Source organism: Strix uralensis, chromosome 2, assembly GCF_047716275.1.
Source record: "Strix uralensis isolate ZFMK-TIS-50842 chromosome 2, bStrUra1, whole genome shotgun sequence".
In the NCBI taxonomy this organism is placed as follows: domain Eukaryota; kingdom Metazoa; phylum Chordata; class Aves; order Strigiformes; family Strigidae; genus Strix; species Strix uralensis.
Genome location: NC_133973.1, coordinates 18,853,644 through 18,873,611, shown reverse-complemented (window position 1 = coordinate 18,873,611; position 19,968 = coordinate 18,853,644). Strand labels below are relative to the sequence as shown.

General features: G+C 35.4%; 1 protein-coding gene across 6 annotated transcripts in view; it reads left to right on the top strand.

The window, feature by feature from the left end:
- DCAF6 (DDB1 and CUL4 associated factor 6) overlaps window positions 1-19,968 on the top strand; it is a 91,071-nt gene that overhangs the window by 9,572 nt on the left and 61,531 nt on the right. For all 6 annotated transcript variants that reach the window (XM_074857146.1, XM_074857147.1, XM_074857137.1 and 3 more), the window contains exons 2-4: window positions 7,349-7,410; window positions 13,729-13,821; window positions 18,844-19,029. In XM_074857146.1, the coding sequence (XP_074713247.1) occupies window positions 7,349-7,410; window positions 13,729-13,821; window positions 18,844-19,029 (341 nt within the window). The remainder of the gene's footprint in view (window positions 1-7,348; window positions 7,411-13,728; window positions 13,822-18,843; window positions 19,030-19,968) is intronic.

Below are 19,968 nucleotides of genomic sequence, written 5' to 3'. Positions count from 1 at the left end.
AAAGTAGAGCTCCTAATTAACCTTGGGTGTTAGACAGATAAGTAGTACTTGAGGGAATAAAGCAGAGTACCTGATGGGATGCGTATTTCCCAAAGTGTTGTAAGGATTGTCTGGGTTACTATGTTAATATCCTTTTTACAAGAAAATATTCAACATACATTATGATTCCACATACTATTCCAGATGAAGACTTATCAGGAAAAAGCGTTTCCAAAGGCATGTTGACACCTACAGTAATGCTGTTTACTCTAGCTTGCCACACTCTGCATAATATTTCTTTTTGCCTTCGGTTAATGGAAGCCTCCTTTGATTCCTTTGATGAGAAGAAAGCAGAGCTCAAATGAATTTTTCTTGATCGGATGACTATTCAGTTTTGTGTTGGGATTTGTTTTAGAATTTCGAGTTGTTTACTTGGGAGACATTTTAGTGCTGGTGGAGAAAACAGAAAATGCTTTTGTGTTTGGTTGATCATACATCCAGGTAATCACACTTAAGCTATTTCAGATAGGTTTGTGTTGAGTAAGGTGGTACAGGTTATCTTTTAGCCTTTGGCTGTCTTTTACATAGATGGAACTTCTCTTTGTTTTATCGCATGAATTTTTGTCCTCTGCTCTGTAGAAATCAGAAGTATTCGTGACATAATATAATAATTTCAAGTGCCTTTTATCTCTGAATAGTTTGTATATGATCATTGGACTATTTTAAAGGATTGAGTGAATATGAGAATTGCTGAAAACTGGCATTTTTTCTCCTGTCACATGCGACAGTCGTTTTATCTTCTGCTCAGCTGCAATCTGTGGCAAGAGCAACAGAGAAGTCTCTAATATGGGCAGTGTAAGTGGGGACAGGATAGCTGTCAGCATATGGTGTACTTGTGAATGAAATCCACTTAGTACTAGTCAGTATAGCACACTCGCTCAAAAACTAGTACGTAGAATACGCAGATAAAATGCCTTCTCTAAGACAGGTAGTTGTACTTTATGCCACATTTTTGGCACTGAAGACCTTAAAAATTGATACAATTGAATTTTATGTATTTATGTCTTTCAGACATAAAACATGGCCAATATCAAACAGAAATTAAAAACATTGGTTTAAAGCTCAAATGCTTGTGACCTTACCAGTGATGGAGCCCGATGGAAGCTTATATTCAGGAATGGATACTTTTTAGTGTTTGAAATATGTTTTGAGAGTTAATTACCAACATTGCTACTAATGCAAACAAATCTTAACTGTGCTGTTACCCATAGTAACTTACTCTTGCAGATTCGATAGAAGCAAACCTACACAGAATTCTTTTCCAAATTGCTTATTAATTACCCTAAAATATACAGCATTGCTGAACTTTTTTTTTTTTTTTTTACTTCAGCAGATCTCTTTTTGTGTTTCTTTTGAGGTCAAATTTTGTATCAGTATACTCACCAGGAGATGGTATAGGCTTTCTAGATTGTTATTCAGGGCATAGTGTCCTATCTTCTGTAGTTGCTGTCTTTGTGTTAATATGTAAAAGTTTTGTGTTTCTTAATACATGAAGCTTATTCTGAAGTGTATCTCGGGATTTTGAGTGCAAGCTTGATTAATACCAAGTTGTTTGATGCTGGGTGTTTAGTAGCAAAGCTCTTACACATTAAAATGGCAAGTAAGTCTCTTCGTAGAAATTAAAATATTTTGTGTTTTCTATATAGTGTTCAGACCTTCAGGCTTAATGGTGTATCATCAAGAGCAGAGAAGAATTTGGGTTATCTGTTTTGAACTTAAACCATAGTGAAGTAGTTGTTCGTAGTAACTTGAAAGGTAATCTTTTAAACACTGACAGAATCAAAAGTTACCATTTTTTGGCATTTATACAGTAGTACAAAGCAATCAGGAAATATAACACAGGGCCTTGATCAAAGGACTGGAGGTCACACCGATGGATTTGGTTTCTGGCAGTACTGCTGATTCACTGTCTCCTTTGATAAATTGTTTCAGTTTCCCGTGTCACAGTTTCAGTGTCTATAAAATGGGGCCACTGTCAGTCTACGCAGCTAACAAATGTTTTTCAAGATTTTAATTAATCTTCAAGAATTTTAACATACCTCAATGAAAGTTAATTCAGTGCATACTGTGTATAGTCCTGTTTACTGTAAGGTATATGGAGAATTCTGGTTGCTGGAAAAACAGCGTATCGAGATGTGGTTTGAAAGTTATACTGGATCACAGAGTTTGATGTAGTCAGTCCAGTGAAATAACATATATACAGATGAACTGGACTTACTAGCTTTTCACAGAGTGGCTTCAGAAATATATAAACTCTACCCTGGAAAATCAAGAGTAGTTTTTAGATGCGCTTAGAGTGCAAGATAACATGTGTTCTACATTGGGAACAGATGCTGGCTCCGTTTCAGTTTTAAACTAGGGCATTCCAAATGTCACAGCAAGCTAGCGCTGAGGGACTTGGCCTTAGAAAGAGCCAGCTTGACATAAATGAGCGTTCATTTGACAAACAGGATCTATTACTGGTTTTCTGGATAAGGGTTGTCTTTTAATGTCTCATACCGTGGTGGTGCTGCTTTGCATCAAAGTTTAGTTACGTTTCTGTAGAGCACAAATGTACTTTAAAGCTAGACCTTCATCATGAAATGATCTGTACTTTTTCAATGGGAAATTCTGGAGTACGGTTTTAAATATATGAAGGTTTTACATGCTTGAAGCATTAAACTTCACTACTGTCATCAGTTCTGAAGTAGCACTAAGTCACTTACAAAAGAAAGGTTTGTGTACTTCTGCCAAAACAGCCATGTAGAAAGCATCTGACCAGCAATTCCTAAATTGAGGATTGTGACCTAAATGGTGTCATAATTGCTGTGAGCGGGAAATACAAGGGACACTGTGGTATTTTGGTGTTGCTCCCTGAAGTGAGATTAGGGCTGTGTATATGTGCCTAAACACCAAAGTTAGGTAATTGTCCAGAGGGGAGTGGCAAGGCATTGTTTGGTTTGACATTGTGCACAGTGGAACATTTTGAAGAAAAATGTTACAAGGAAGCAGCTGCAGTTTCTCTTTTGCCCACTTTTGCATATTTAAACTCATATTATGGATGACTCAAGGTGGTGCTTCTTCCATACATAGAATGTGGCCTTGGAAGTGGTCCTTTAGTCTCTAGCTTAATATAAACTAAAAAATGATTGATCAGTGTACTGATGGTGGCACTGTAGCTTGAGGCTTCAGTAGCACATAATGTTTGGTGAAAATGGGTGGATGGGTAAAAACTGAAAATCTTATTGATCATTATATTGAGAGTGGCACTGTAGCTTGAGGCTTCAGCTAGTGCATAATGTCTAGTCAAAAGGGGTGGGTGGAGCATTAGCTTGATAGCTTTCCAAATTTCAGCTATGTAAACACTTCACAGGGAAGTCATCCTTGCCATTTGAAATTTAACAGTGCTTTTTTGTTATGTTTTATTTTATTCTTGTTGATAGTTTCACCTTAGCAGTTTCAAAGCAAACCTCATGTATGTTCCACTGTTAAGTGAGATGATCTTGGTGATGACAGCTTGATCACTGGATCCCTGTCTTAAACAGGCCTTGTTTGAACATAGGGAATGATACATTGAAGCATCCTCACTGAATTAAATTATTCCATTTCTGGTGGCACATAGTTAAGGGGAAAAAGAAATGGTTTCTGGCTCTTACAGAGCCTGTACACAGTATTGGGGGAGAGAAACCAAAACTTGATAGAGGTCTTGATGCTGATTTTATAAGAAAAAAGTACTTCATGGGGTTTTGTCAAAAGTCTGGGTCTCCTCCTTCTCCTTAGCTGAAGGAAGAGCCAGGAGGGCTGCCTTTGTTGGAAGGTGGAAGAAGCAGGTAGCCACTGGATTAGATGAATGAGAATTAAGGATTGTGAACATTCTTGTCACCTGGGAGAGCAGAGTCCTTGATATGGAGAATTTGACTTGTTAGAAAGTCTAGCGATAAGAGTTGTGATGCACCTGAAGAGTAAGAAAATGAATGTAGCCTACTAATAAACCAGATAAACAGTATTGTGGTTTTAATTTTTTAATTTGATAAAAATGGGAAAGTGACAAAAATATTCAAGTGACTTAAATATCAGAAAGTTCTAGTACTTACTGCTGAGCTTTATCATATAAATGAACTTGTGGAAGTCATTGGTGAAGTACAAGGAACACAGGTTCACTGACTATGCTCAGCTTTTAAGAACAGCAAATGCAGAGAGTATTTTCTTCAGATCAGTTTATTTAATTAGTTCTGGTTTTTATTTTAGAAAAAAAACATTCAGGAGCTGGTGGTTCTAGTTTTGAATGATAAGATAATCTAGAAATAGTCCATTCAGTTGTCTCATTGTGTTTTTTATCAAATAGGAAGGTTTTTGGAGGCAAAACACTTCAACTGTTTTCTCCCGTGCCTCCTTTTTACTTCAGGAAATAAGGAAACTGTTTAAGTGTTGTAGTTTTGCCTGTATTTCATTCCTCCCTTAAATCAATATTTAGATAGTGATCACATGATAAATAGCTAATCGCATATATAACAAATCACATATGCTAGCATGTGCAATCCTAACAAATTTTTTAAATGTTTTAAATGGGGGATATGAGGCACCATATGTCTGTATCTCAAGTTAAACATTTACTGAAACTTGTATAGCTACTGTGTTCTTATTAAGACCAAAAAATCCTAATCTAACAACAACAACAGGTCAGTTCATGTCTAATTTTGTCAACAGACTTCTTTAAGGAAATAAAACTTGCAACTGAAGATGTGATTAGAACACATTTACTGTTTCTTGCTTGTTGATTTAAGTGATTTGGATTAAAACCAGACCATACGGAAAGGAGGAAAATCTGTTGCTTTGCTTGTTTTTAAAAACAAGTTAAAGTATTCTCCTTCAGTGTTTCTGTACAGAGGATTCTCAAGGCAAGCGCCTGTGGTGGTCTGCAGATGTCACCTCACTTTCAGATGTGTTTTATGCATATAGTGTAATGCACGGGAATCATCCACTGCTTTCAGACTTTTCTGTTCTGCAAGTGAAAATGTGATGAAACTAGCAAACACTAGATTTTTGTGTTGGCCTGCGGAGTATACCTTTCTTATGAAGTTATCCTATTGGGGGTCACATATTATTGTGCTGTATTTTGCATTACAATAGCACCTCAGAAGCAAATTGTTACATTTCTATTATGCAAAGTTAGATATAAGCATACAGCAGGTGATATTTCCCACCTCAGTGTTCATATTTACTTACAAGCAAGTGTCGTAGACATCAAATTAACCTGAAAATAGGAATCTTCTTTGAAAACACACGTATCGTTTAGCTATTTGAAAAATAATAGGCTTTAACTAAAAAGTGCAATAAACCAACCTTTAAGGATCTAAGTTCAAAGTCTGTTCTTCTAGGAGGAAAAAAATGAATAAGGAACAGTGGTAAAGAAAGAATAGTGAACTAGGTAGATGTATTCCCAACTGAAGAATGCATATATTCTTGCTAGTAGTACATGGTGCATAAGATTGTTATTTTAATTACTCTCTAATGATGGCTATTCCTGGTTAATGGAAATTGTAGCACTTCTGACATGTCACGATGTCAGTGTCTATAAAAGGGGGCATAAGAGAGTATAGTTTTTAACTTTTTTAAGCTATCTTAGGTGTGTGCTTTAAAAGCAAGCGCTTCATAACCATTTCACCCGGTCAGTACCTCCTCTTAAAAAAAGAAAATATTTTGCCAAAGTATGATCTTAATCAAATGTAGTATTTGAGCTGTGTTATGAGCGATTTTGAATTTTGGAGGTGACTTCTAGTTCCAGCAAAAAGTAGGTACCAAAACATACCTTTTCCTGGAGGGAAAGCTGTATGAACATTGAATGAGGTGCAGGTGTACCTGTGGGAGTCGGTGCTGCCAGAAGGGTTTCCTGGTCTTTGAGGGAGTGTGGCAGGGATGTTCAGTGCCTGCTTCTCAGTCAGGTGGTTGTGCTGTGGATGGATATCAGGTATTCCTTTTTAGTGCTGGAGAATATATGGGATGAAGAAAAGGCATTAAGAGGAAACAAATGGAGAGAGGAGAAATTACTTTTCCAATTTGAGCTACAGTGCCAGAGGCAACACGGGGCTCTGAAATGGTTCTGCCTTGAGCTGAACCAAAACAAGTTCAGAAGTGTAGGACTGTCAGATGTGGAGAGGGTTCTGTTGCAGTTCTTCTTTCCCTGACTAGTTTCCCTAAAGGAAGGCAGGAAGGTTAATTTTGGGTGAATTTGGTACATTTATATTTGAAAACAGTGCAGCCTAACATAGGCCTACAGTCTAATGCTCTTTCCTGAAGTTTTGTTCTGAGTTGTACTAAACGCAGGACAAAAAAGATAAAGGTCCTTGAGTTTTAAGTGCTTTTAGGATTTAAATAAAAAGATTAGGTTTATCAGTATTTGTATTTTCTGGAAGTGCTTTCTGGCGATTATTAGGTTCATTATAACCTGTTTTCATAAAATGGGGGCACTCTAAATTAAATGAAAGGTGGAGCTGTTTGTTTAAATATCTAGTTCAGGAAGAGACCACATTGTTTTCAGTATACTTTATTTTTCCCTCTTCATGTCTACATGACTACATAGTACAGTAGTATTTTTAAGTGCAGTAGTAAGTCAGCTTGTATATAGGGAATAAGGATATAAAGTTCTTGGGCTCTTGCCGTACTCGATATGCATTTATAGATTTCTTCTTTCTCCTTTACCTCTTCCTTTCATGTCACCTTTCCAAAAGTTTTCTTTGTGTTTTATCCCTTAAGTATATATCAAATGGAATGGTACTGGACTTCAATGTTGCTTTCCAAAATGCAATATTAATAATGAAATTGAAGTTGGGTTTTCTCTAGTTTAAGAGGAGATGTAGAGTTGTAGATGATGCTTGCAAGATCAACTTCCAGTTCTTTGCTGAAATTACAAGACCATGTTTTACTTTGTACTTGAGACCTAAACGTATTCTTCATGTTCCTATACAAAAGGTTGTACTTCTTGAACTATGTTATACTTGCTGTATAGCTTTCATCTAAGTTAACTAAATTACCACAGGGTTATTTTCTGCTCTATAGCTATTAGTTTTAGAGGAAACATCAACCTATGAACCTGCGAAATGTTCATTTTGCCATTTCTGCACTCCTATTAAAGGTGGTGGAAGAGCTAGCAAATGTGATGCTTGTCTCAGCACTTGTAAAATGAGAACCATATGAACTGTGTCAAGATTTACATTTATATTCTGGTTCTTTATTGTTTAGATTTTTACCTGTTAGTGCCCATTAGCAGGGCCTTAATTACTTCTTCGGTGTTATTGTTTTAAGAGTACATAATTAGTATTTTTCTTCACAGGGAGAAGAGAATTTATCCAAAGATTAAAACTTGAAGCAACCTTGAATGTGCATGATGGATGTGTAAGTCACTTGTTGCTTTTTTGTTTGTTAAAAGATGTTAAATTGTGATTGTTGTTGCCACAGTAATAGTTCCTTAACTTGAAAATGCCGATACCATGTATTAAAGCTGAGCTGGAAAACTGTGCTTGTTGAGACCTACATCTGAATTCTCTAGGTATTTGTTTCTTCTTAAACATTTGACACTACCTTTGAAGCAAAACAAAATCCCATTCCTATACCTTAATACTGCGTCCTACTGCTAAATGAATTAATCTTCTATGCCAGAAAAACACATGCTTATCTTTTCAGTTAGATCTCATCTTAAACCTTTAAATGGAATCTTTAGCAAGTTTGTGCTATGTTGACATATTTTGTTGACTTAAAGCTGTATTAGTGTTTTGAGTGATTTATTCTCCAGGTCTAACAAGCAAATGATCAAGTGCTACATACTTATTTAAAGAGACCATAAAAATAAAAATAAGCCTCCCCTGAAAGGCAATAACAGAACTTGAAATATTGCTTATTTAAATACTTAATTTTTGAAAGTGGTCCAAGTATTGTAAATCATATTCTTTTAAATAAAAGATTTTACTTAAACTAGGTAGAGGGCAAAGAGATTGCTGTATTACCTTTGACAAATAGAGCAGAAATTCATGATTGTTAAAGCATCATCTTTGTTGTAAAAGATATCTGAAAAGTGAAAGGATACTAGATCTGCTATAAAAAATGAAAATGTAAGTGTAAATTTTAGACCTTAACATGCTTATTGCAAAAGCTGTTCAAATGTAAAGATTTTTTTTTATCTTGAGTTGCTTAAACTTGTAGCTTTAAATTAAGGAGTGTTATAGTTGTTAACCAATGCAGTAGTAGTTTTAAAGAAAAAGTGTTAATGAAAGCTAGCCTTTTGGCTTGAGGTCAGAAGTATGATTTTGACTTGCGTATATTTTTGAGAGACTAGAAAGGCTGGGAAAGGCAAGGGTTAGAATTGCTGTATAGAAAAAGTCAGCTACTTTAGCTGTACTGACTACCATTGTAAGTTTAATGTTCTGATACAGATGGTGTTGACTTAACCTGGGAAATTAATGCTTCCCCCCCCCCCCCCCCAAAATGTTATAAGAATGACAATGTAAGGTCTCTTCCAACCCAAACCATTCTATGATTCTATGTGTAGAACGTTATTTATAAGTTCTTATATTCAACTTTTTAACAGTGATTTTTACTTTAGAATTTCTTTTCAAGTAGTTTTACATCTCCTGAAATATACTTAAGATGAAATTTTTCATGTTTCTTTTCCTGAAGTTGACTGGGGTTTTAAAATTCTTTTAAAATTTATTTTCTTGTAAAAATAGTCATTTTTGCCTATAAAACAGGGGACAGGAAAATAGTATTTCTTTGCTACTTGTTAAAAATGGAGTGACTGATCTCTATTTTCGTTGATGAATACCTCTGTGTCATGTAACAGAAACTGCAAATTTGGTGTTGGCTATTTGGTGTTTACTTGGATCTACCTGGTGGATGTGTATTTAAAAATTCATTTTGGATTGATTGTGTTAGCTTTTAAAGTATACTTTAACATGTGACCTAACTTAATTGTTTTAGTGAGTGGAAAATGTTTTAATTGTGAACTTACAGCATTATTTGTAGGTGTTTAAAATACTGCTACAATTTGAAAAATGTCTTTTGAAATTAAATTTGCTCAGAGCTTATCCACCTTTAAAGAACGGGGTATTAGGAGTTCTTACCTCATTTACTGTGTGTTTTTTTGCAGGGAATAATCTTTTACAGCTAACAACCATTCAGTATAATTTCTTACTACTTTAAAAAAATCTGTGAAATGAAAGTAAATGAAATTACAGTGCCCTTACTGATTAAAATGCTTATGTCATCAATGGATCATATTAGTCTTCCCCACCGCGCAGTGGCTGAATCAGTATGCATTTCAAATGTGAGGAATGAATTCCATAGTTGTCTTATTAAGGGTGTTTCTGGATTTGGTTTTTTTGGGGTGATTGGGGTTTTTTGGAGGGTGGAACGGTAGGGGTTGGTTTTGGTTTTTTGGTTGTCTTTTTGTTTTGTTTTTGCTTAAGAACATATTCTGTGGAGTAAGTTGTGACTTGTATTTTCTATATAAAGCATGCTGTGTAATTGGACATGGTGGACAACTTAAGGCAAGAATTTTTTTTCTAATTGAGGATAAAAGTTCAACTTCCTACCTACCATTTGATCTATGTTACACAAAAGAGAGAGACCCTGTGGGAAATGTGACTGTATGTATAATCCTACTCAGGTACAATATCTTTGAAGAAGGGAATAGTTCTATGAATTACCTCAAGTATGCATGCTCATCTAGCAGTAATATTACCATAGCAACTTTTTGTTTGAGATACAAGTATTTTAATCTCAGAGTTTAGGTACCGTTGTCTTTGAAATAGTGCAATTTTCCACTTCTTTTGAAGAGACAGTTTCTAGCAGTAGTATGTGAAGTAACTGAATTAGTCTACCGAATCACTGATGTCTGTTTGTAACCTTATCATCCTTCCAGGGCATGATTTACCTCTTTCAACAAGATTCACATTGTCCAATTCAGTGAGGTCATATGTACGCCAGAAGTTGCCATTTTCTGTGTTAACTATAAAGGGACCTTAAAATGATAAGGAAATGTATAGAGTTAGGTGAGATGCTTTCTGTATGAAGTGGCTAAATCCAAAGGAGAAATGTTGAAAGGAAATCAATTTGGACCAACAGCAATGAAGTATGAGGAAAGTAGAGGAGAAAGCAACTCTAAACCATATTGAACTGGAGTAAAAATTCCGCTTATTTTCTTCTAGTTCTGGTCCTGTGAAAGCCAAGGAAGGTAGAACTGCAGAATGCATGGGTAGATGGAACCTTTGACATAAACAAATGCGACATTTTAAAGTAAAGAGGATTACCTGCAGGAATAATTTTTCATTTCTATGTATAGATGCTCAGTTCAGTAACACACAAGCATCCTGTGTGGCATACATCTCCTTCAGGATGGCACTTGTGAGCAAGTAATTTTTAGATGTAGGCTTCAAAGCTATGCTTAAATTAGTATAGTAAGTTTGTCTGCATATTGTTAGAACATGCAGTTTTTACCTTTTCCTTCATAGATGAAAAGTAGTGCCTGTTTTAGCCCCTTTCTTGCTTTGGAGATCTTTCTGATATTCTGGATAATTTTATTTCCTTTTGTCTGTTTCTTGTATTCTGTTAATCTATCTGTTCACAAAAGAGTTAATTCTATGTTACGTTGCATAGAAGTGAGGAGTTTGCTTTTTCAATTTTTTTTAAGGATTGGCAGTACTGCCGTCTGCATTGTCTTTGAGGAAAATACAGAGATAGTAAATTTATTTTTGACTATTTGACTAATGAGTCAGAAGTGCCTGCTGCTTCCTTTCAAGGCTAGTTGAGTGGCAAATAAAATTAGATACAGTTGATAATGTGGAATACTTAATAGAAAAAAGATAATTACACACCCTTTGGCTTTTTTCTTATCTTGTTAGTAACTCATTTGTGTTCGATATATCCTTTTTGCTCTAACACCTTTTTGCAAGAATTTCAAACTCTTAGTAAGTGTTACATTATGCTTTTAGCTGTGTGCTGAGTGACTTTGAAGGTAGTAGATACATAGCTTTTCTACATGGTTTTGAAATACAAACCAATTTTCTAGCTAGTCCTCATTTTACAGTGTATTTTAATAGTGGGTTTGCTACCATGGCATGAGATGTGAGAAATTTTTTTAAACTGCTCTTATTGAGCATGTGTTTTTAGCGATCCATATGCATATTTATTGGGGTTACTCACTGTCAATAGGTTGTACTGAACACTGAGAAATGTAATGTATTCACTGATCACTTACTGGGAAGTTGGTGTTCTCTGGGAAAAAAAAAATCAAGCTTATTCCACTGAAAGAGGTTGTTATTTTTTGACTTATTTTTTGACAGTAACGTTGAGAGGGTGATCTGGTACAGAATAAAAGCCTGTTTAGTTATAGACCTCTAGCACACATTTGGTTATGTCACCTCACTTCAGGATTTTTTTTCTGAGCCAGTTGCTCAACTCTGAGGCAATCAGTGCAATAAAATCGGAATTTAGAAGGAGAATGACTGATGTCTTGTGTAGGCTTGTGATGCTACAATTTAGATAATCATGTCTGCCCTTTGCATCTTCAATGCTTTCTCTGCTTCCCTGTGCCTCAGGTTTTTTTTGGACACCACTCACCCCACCCATCCCCTCAAATTGTTTAATTGTTGTGCTTGCTCTTCTTTCTCACATAATGTTTTTTAATTTTTCGTCAGCTTCCTTGTTTCTTCAGTGTTTTTTTCTTGTTTCTATTTTTATATCCTTGTATTAGCATTTTGGTTTCTTTAGGGCAATAGATAGGAAATGTAGGTGAAAATGAGCATTCTTGAGTTTTGTGTTGCCTTAGTTGTAGTACTGTGCTACGATAGATGGACCTGGGGACTAGTTCAATGCATGGTTTTTGGTGATTGACAGCCCGGGTTATAAAATCATAAGAGTAACCATGCAAGGTCATACCAATGCTCAGTCAAGCCTAATAACTTTGCTTTGAGAGTGGCCAGTACTGATTTTTGAGGAAAGCTGAGACAGGGCAAGCAGACAGCACTTGAAGGTTATTCTAGAGAACACATCACACTTTAATGGACAGATGGAGGTGAAAGTTGCATCTTTGTTTCTGATAATTTTTCATTTTTCTTTGATGAATGTGTATATTCTTCTACTTCTGGCATTTAGGACATTCCATGTCAATGAATTCCAGTTTTAATAAAATGCCATGTGTGTCGTGATGGTTTCATTGAAGGCATTTTCTGTACTGTAAAGATCCATAGAAAATAATTTCTTTTTTGATGTCATTCATGATTTCATAAGCTTCTGTCATATCCCTTCTCCAGAGTAGTACAAATAAATGCTTCTTGCAGTAAAAAGTGTTAGATACCTATGATCACCCTAGTCATTCTTTTCCATAGTTTCTCTTTTCAAATGGGAGGTAATAGAAATGGAGAATATGGGGGTGGGCTATGAACGAAAACTGCATAGTGTGGAAGGCACGGATTTGTCATGCATGGATGTGTACACTCACAGAATGATATTTGCTTTTCTGTGCATTTCCTAATGATTCCTAACATTATTTGACTGCTGCTGAGCATTAAGCTGACTCTGCCATAGGCATGTGTGTTGTAACATGAAAATATATCTTTTTTGTCTTTTTTTTTTTTGAGTGGCAAAAGTTCATTTAAAGCTCCTCAATGACTATGTCAAGTTGTTGCCCGTATGATCCATCTGAAACAGCTAATTCTGATTTTGCAACTTTGCCTAATTAAGGACCCCAACTAAGCTTGTGATTAAAACAGTAACTCAAATGGTATATTTATTTTAAACAAAAAGAATTTTGTCTTTTGGCCTCAGAATGAGACATTTGGATAAAAAAAAGCATAAGAAAAGGATTTAGAACAAAGTGAGTTTTTTACTATTTATATAGTCCACTCTGATACATCACACTAAGGCAGTTATTCTGCCAACAGAAGATGTTGACGGCTGCAGTTTGACACTTAAAGCTATTTTAGAGGCTACTCGAAATAAATAATAATGGTCATGCATGCAGTCTTTGCTGCTTGCGCATGAGCTGCTGCTTGAAGACAGATCACTCTAAGGATACTTTCTGAGCTTCCTGGATTTTGAGTGCTTTTACAGCTTTATTTCATTGACACATTAACCACAGTCTGGTGAAAAGGAGAATTGATAAGGAAATATACTGTAAAGTTCTCCTGATACAATTCTGTACCTCACTGTAGGATTCTTCTTTCCCAGCTTACTCACACTTCTCAGAAGGGATCTGGAATGGATTCTGCAGTGCTTTTCCCATGATCCCTGAGAAGGTGTGGTCACTGAAAAGTATAAAAGCAATGGATGGTCAGAATTTGGATATGGTGAAGATATAATAATGAAAGCATTGTGATGCCCTCCAGTTCAAATGCGGAGAACTCTGTGAAGTAGATTTGGTACATTAAAGCACCTGAATGTATAAAATTGTGCCTACTGAGGCCTTTGTGGGAAGGCTTAATTTACCTGATGGACTCTTCAGGAGCAGAGGGAGTAATTGAGATGCCATAGGTGAAGCAGGTCATTCCCTTATCAATTTGTTTTTAAAACACAATTTGTTTTGTGCTAGGTGTTTAGAGATTACATCATTTCAATGGAATTTAACTCCTATTTCTGTAGTGTTGGATGAGTATTGATGTTTGAATATTCTGAAAATTGCATTAATGTAAGTCTAAACTAATTATTGTTTAATTCATGCAGGTGAATACAATTTGCTGGAATGATACAGGAGAATATATTTTATCTGGTTCAGATGACACCAATCTGGTAATTAGTAATCCCTACAGCAGAAAGGTAGGTTTTGTTCTGGATATGCAGTAATTTTCAAATAAGATTTAAGTTGTTATTTTTCAAGATATTTTTCATATACAATTATCTGACAAAGATAATATCAGGTGCTTTATAGTGTTTATAAATGGGAATAAAACTTCACAGTATTTTAAAACCTTAGTATTCTAATCCCATGCAACATATGTATTATCCCGTTTTACGGTAGGTGGTCTGGCACAAAAGGAACATGGTCTCACAACAGATTAGTGTCAGAATTAGCAATAGAAGTCAGTAAATCTTGTGAAATCTTATAGTCAGATAAATTATTTCCTGTTTGATTTTAGTTTTAAAACATTGTATTAGCTTTTGCTATAGGTAGTATACTGAGTTGTCTTTGTGTAGTATTGAAATGTCAGTCTTGATTAAAAGACTTTATTACCATTTGAAGTTACATTGCCTTGGGTGTGTTTGTATGTGGATGAAGAAGAATTTGTTACTGAAACAGGGGAAACAAGTTTGTGAAGGGGGAAGGTTCTGTGAAGGTCTCTGCTTTTCCACTTCTGCACTCACACAGGTTACGAAGCAGTCGGCTGGCTTCCACTAATGTCAGCTAGCATCCATCATGTATCAGTGTTCCACACTTGCTCTTTAAGGAGCTGCTGATAGTTTGATAGAACAGATGCTCTGAACTGTGTCCTTCAGTGCTGGGGATCCTATGCAACAATGTTCAAGTGAAGTCCTCTCTCCCACACTTTCTCAGAGGCTGAGAACTAAACCCTGAAGAGGTGCTGAAAAATTAAATGTGGTGGGGGAACCAAAATACATGGTTGGTATGGTGGAAGAGAGTTTGAATAGAAGGTTTTGGAGGCAGTAATATTTTGCCTTCCTGAGCAGCTGTGGTGGGAAAATAATAGTGGTCTGGAGTGTTGCCTGTTGCCTATAGGTAAGGGCCTTTTCCTCACTTCCCCAAATGAGCCATAGGTTCCAGACTTCATCTCTTCCTTTCAACTGTTGGTGTTAGTCTGACAAAGTTCAGATCAGTGTCGTTAGACTGGGGTTTCTCTTGTACTGGGAGTTCAGTTGAAGAAGAGGAGGTATCTAAGACAACTATGAAGTGGATTAAGGATATATTCCAAAGTGAGTGTTGTTGGAGAGACTTGCAAAGTAAAAATTTTTCATGCAAGTGGTGTTCAGTATTATTTATTGTGCAGATTTTATTTTAATATATCACTATGGGATAGTTACTATATCATTGTCTTTGGTAATTATTATATTAAAATATTGTAGTATTTTAATAGATGCACCAATTTATGCTTTCATGGGATGATTTTGGGTTTTTTCCCTATTGTGTACTACTGCTGTACTTAAGCCAAATGAGAAATACAGGAGATTTTTTGTTAAGTCACCTGAAAAGTTTTTTTAATCCCCCCCAATATATACAAATACAATCATAAAAGTGAAAAAAGAGCAAGTACCAGCAAGAAGACTTAATAACTGCTGTTGCTTCTGAAATGTACTAGAGATGTGATTTTTTTTTTTTTTTTTTTAAATGACTGTTACTATTGTGTTAACTTATTTTCTCTGGCTTGAGTAACAGAATCAATACAGGAATCAATACAGGAAAAGGGAGCAGATTGATACTGGTACCAGAACCCTGTAATTCTGTCATCTTGGCAGATACCATATTTTCTGTTATGAGCTAGCTGGAGTACCAAAAGTAGACTTTAGCCATCAATGTAGTCTTCTGTGTTAGTAAAATGTCTAATTTAATAAGGAAGCATTTAATCTTGTTTAACTCTTATTTACGTGAGTTTTATATAAGTCACTGCAGTTTGTGTTACATTGGGCCACATGCAAATGTTAATTGTTACTATGTAATGTGTCTCAGAAGGAGAAGTTTTTCTAAATATGTTTAAGTTTGAATAGGTTATATGTTTACAGTGTTTGTGCACCTGAGGAGAAATGTGTTACTGTGATTTCTAATAGTAGTTGCAAGTCTAAATCAAAAGGATGAGCACTTTATTGTACTTTGGGATGACTGAGAATTCTTCTTGTGGATCTTTTCTTCCTCATTTTATTTGTTTTAGGCATCACATTACTGGGGGCGGGGAGAGGGGAGAGTTTGGCTGGAGGTAAAGCTCTAACTGGTACAAGTATGGCACAACAAGATGGGAATTCATGTATTTACATCATGTTAAGCACTCAGTTTTCAAAGCCTTTAAATGGAACCTGAGACTTCTCTCAGCTAATACAAGTGTGAAGACAGGATTCTTCTGAGTAGTTACACTCAGGAGTTTTGAATCTTTAGCCTGGTTTGCCTTCTGTGAGAAAAAGGGTTCAGCTCACACAAGAAAGTGCTGGGGAGGGTTTGGAGGGTGCTTAGTGGGGCTGAAGGTTTGCAGCTTTTCTAGAATCAGGATTGCTACTTTTCACTTTAGGATGGGGTTTTGATAGGTTTGCTTTCCTTCACTTCTGAAGGGTGTTTGACCTCTTCAAAGGAAGTACTATTGAAAAGGCTGGATTGTAAATGATTCTGTGCTGAATATCTTGAATGGAAACCCTCAGTTAACTACATCCTAAAACGCTTAGTAACCCACTGATGTTTGACTTGCATTTGTTTCAGCAGGCTTTTGAAAAAGTAGGCCAGAGTGGAAATAAAACCACTTTTTAAAAGTGGCTTTAGTTTTTAATGTGACTTTAAAAAGGCTCATTTATTCATTATGGGTTTTATTGTAAAGAGTTTCCATTTGGATACGGAACTTAAGCATTTCAAGTTTAAAGACAACAGAGTAGCTGCCAGAAATTTTACTTTCTTGGACGAAAGTACTTACTGTTAGGGATGGAGCTTGTATGCAAGTTTCTGGGATTGCTACATGAATTAGTAATCCCATCTCAAAGATTTAATCTGTGCTTTTAAGAGATGCAATTTAAATTCTTGAATTTGTTGCCTCTTCCAGTTGATTTTCTGTGTAACGTATTGCTTAAGCAACTGCAAAAGTTATGACGATGTCTGAATTACTACAGGTAGTCAAGTATGTTGAACAACATCTGAAATTCTTTGTTCCCCCCTCCTCCTCTTTCTCTGTCACTATTTGTAGCCTGTTACATGTTGGTAGTAAAATGCTCCAATGGAGGAAGGTGGTGATATTGTTTTACTCTGTGTAGCTAACAATAGGCTTTTGGGGGTTGGTTGTGTGTGTTACATTTTCTCATCTTTTTTGTTGCCTAGGCACCAGCAACTTTTTATGCCTCTCTCCCCTCTCTAAGGCAGTATAATAACCAGAGTAGAAAAGGATGTACAGTGCAAGTCAAGAAGGGCGTGGAAAATCTTCTCTGTATAATGAATGCTATAATACTTTTTATTGCAATTATTTTATTAGAGCATTTATATTAAAATATTTATACCAGAACATAAATATTAGAATATAGAATATGAGAATATTTTATTATTATATAAGAATATTTTATTGCAATTATTTTATTAGATTAAGTTAGCTGTTGACTGCATGAAGAGTAAGGGCATTAGGTTGAGGGTTGTGAGGAAAAGGGAAAAAATAAGAAGTACATGTACTTTAGTGAGAGAAGAACCCTCTGTACAGCAGAGCAGAGAGAAAAAAGTCTGCCTGCTTATATGCAGCAATAGGGAAGAAGTGGTGGAGAACTGGCATGATGGTAGAGAAGCCCCTAATTGTTTAAATTTTTTTTCTATTAATGGACATCAAAAAGGATTTCTTGTCAGGACAAAAGTATTTATTTTATGGTAGCAATAATGTAAAATCAGAGGTGGGATTGACAGAGAACATCTTTAACTGTCATCTGAACTAGGGTACCCTATAGACGTCTTGTTCTGAGTTGCCGCTTTAATGCAGAGTTCCTAATTTCTTTTGAATGTCTGAGGTTTTTAATGTTTTCAGTAAAATGCAGAAATCTGAACAAATCTAAATGAAGAGGCAGATTTATGGAAATAAAATGAATGGATTACATCTCCTGATTGTGATATTTACTTTTTTTAAAAAAAAAAATACAAAGCTCTGTGTATCTTTCAGAATATGCAGATACACTGTTAGTCTTTTTTGTGTGAATTATTTAAAAGGTGTGAAATAGCACTTGTGAAATATTAGGTATGAGCTATCACTGACAGAGCAACTTCATTTGCATAGTGTTTTCTTTGATTAAGTTGAGTGGAAATTTCAAATTAATTTTCATACTGTAAACAATTTGGTAAGTATCTTATTCCTATTAGTAGTGGTGAAAATGCAATTTGGTTTAAATGCTGCAGGTAGGAGAAGTAAGAATAGAAAGTTCATTAGTGCACAGGAAAGCATATGGAGGGTTTCTGCAGTTTTGATAGACTAATAAGTAGTATGTTAGGAAATATAAAGAATCATCACAAAGTGTTTAAAACCAACTGTGATGGTGAAGTAAATTATATGCTGCTCTGCTGTACTGTAGATGAATGACATTCATTGGGACTAAGGTCTTAGTTTATTGCCCTGTAATCATCATCTTAAATGTTTCTTTGTTTTTGACTGGTTTCAAAGCATCCTTTCTTATAAACTTCAGTTCTGCTTTTTAAAGTGAGTTTATTTTAAGAGCAGCATCAATTTTTAAAGTCTATAAAGTTGGCTTGGATTGCAATGCCTTATTCTTCTTGACTCACGATATTCCAGTTCTTCTCAATCTTTCCTCACTGACGTGCTGGCTGGCTGCCCTTAGCACCCTGCCCTAACGTTTTGCTTTGAGAAACCTGATGTGATATGTAACTAGCATTTTAAAAACAAAAGGCAACATTGCATTCCAGTCTTTCATTTTGCAGACTACTTTGTGCAAGTGCATAAAAGTGAATGCCTTTTGTGAAACCGCTTCGTTCTTAGAAGAAATTTGGTGTAAAGACAGCTTCTCTGTTCTGTTGTGTTAAACTGAAGGGTACTGGCAGCCTGTACATAACTGACGTTTTATAGTACCAGAGTCTGTTATTTTCCCATTCTTTATTTGCTTTGAAAATATTAACTTGCTATAGTGTTTCCTTTTTTTTTTCTTCCTTAGGTTTTAACAACCATTCGCTCAGGACACAGGGCCAATATTTTTAGTGCAAAATTCTTACCGTGCACCAATGACAAACAGATTGTATCTTGTTCTGGAGATGGAGTCATTTTTTACACTAATGTTGAACAAGATGCGGAGACCAACAGACAATGCCAGTATACGTGCCACTATGGAACTACCTATGAGGTACTTTACATAAGTATATGATAATTTTAAGATGGGTAGAACACATATTTTCTTGTATTGTTGCCCAAGATTTTAACCAGACTGCTGAAAGCTTTATTTCAGTGAGAATTAAAGAACCTTCAGTCTTGCTTTTTTGAGTTTTGTTTTTTTCTTAGAGTAGGCTTTAAGAGAGAAATATGTTGTCTAAATTAAATGGAGGACTTCCCAAAAGGTAGTGTCATTAAGACCACTTTCTTTCCAAATACAATAGCTGAATACACCTTCACTGAAAGAATCCTCTGCAGAGCAAAACTGATTTAAATGGTGCTGTGAGTTTCTTTTTGAAGTAGGTTGGGGGGTGGGGCCAGTGGCTATGTTTTGCATTTTTGTTTTTATTCTCCCCCCACAACTTTTCAGCAGTTTAATGACTTTTTCACAATTTAAATCCTTCTAAGAAGTGCTTATTTCAGCATGTGTGAATAATTTAATCTGAAAAATGCATTTTATAGTTTTAGGTAATTTTTCTATTTTGTATCCTAGTTAACTCTTTATGTGTAAATTTAGAGTCAGTGTTTTCAGCCCTCCCTTGGAAGTTTTGTTGATATAAATAGGCAAGTGAAGAAGCAAAGTGTTACTTAAGTTAGGAAGATAATCAGATTTATTGATATATTTATTTCTTTTAATGCCAGCAAAATTTGCTGCTTGTAATACTTACTGTGCTTAAAATAGAAAAAAAATACTGCTATTTCTTTCTTAGGCTATAAATGTTCCAGGTTTTTTTATTATTTGTTTGGTTTTTTTAACAGTACCACAGTGTTCACACAGGGGAAAAAAATCCCAAATCCATTGCTTTTTAAACTATTTAGTTCAGATTTCATAGCAAGCTTTTAAATCTCTCTGTGTGTTAAGTGAACACAATATTTTAAAATCTCTGTTAAAAAAAAATGGGGGTTGTGAAAA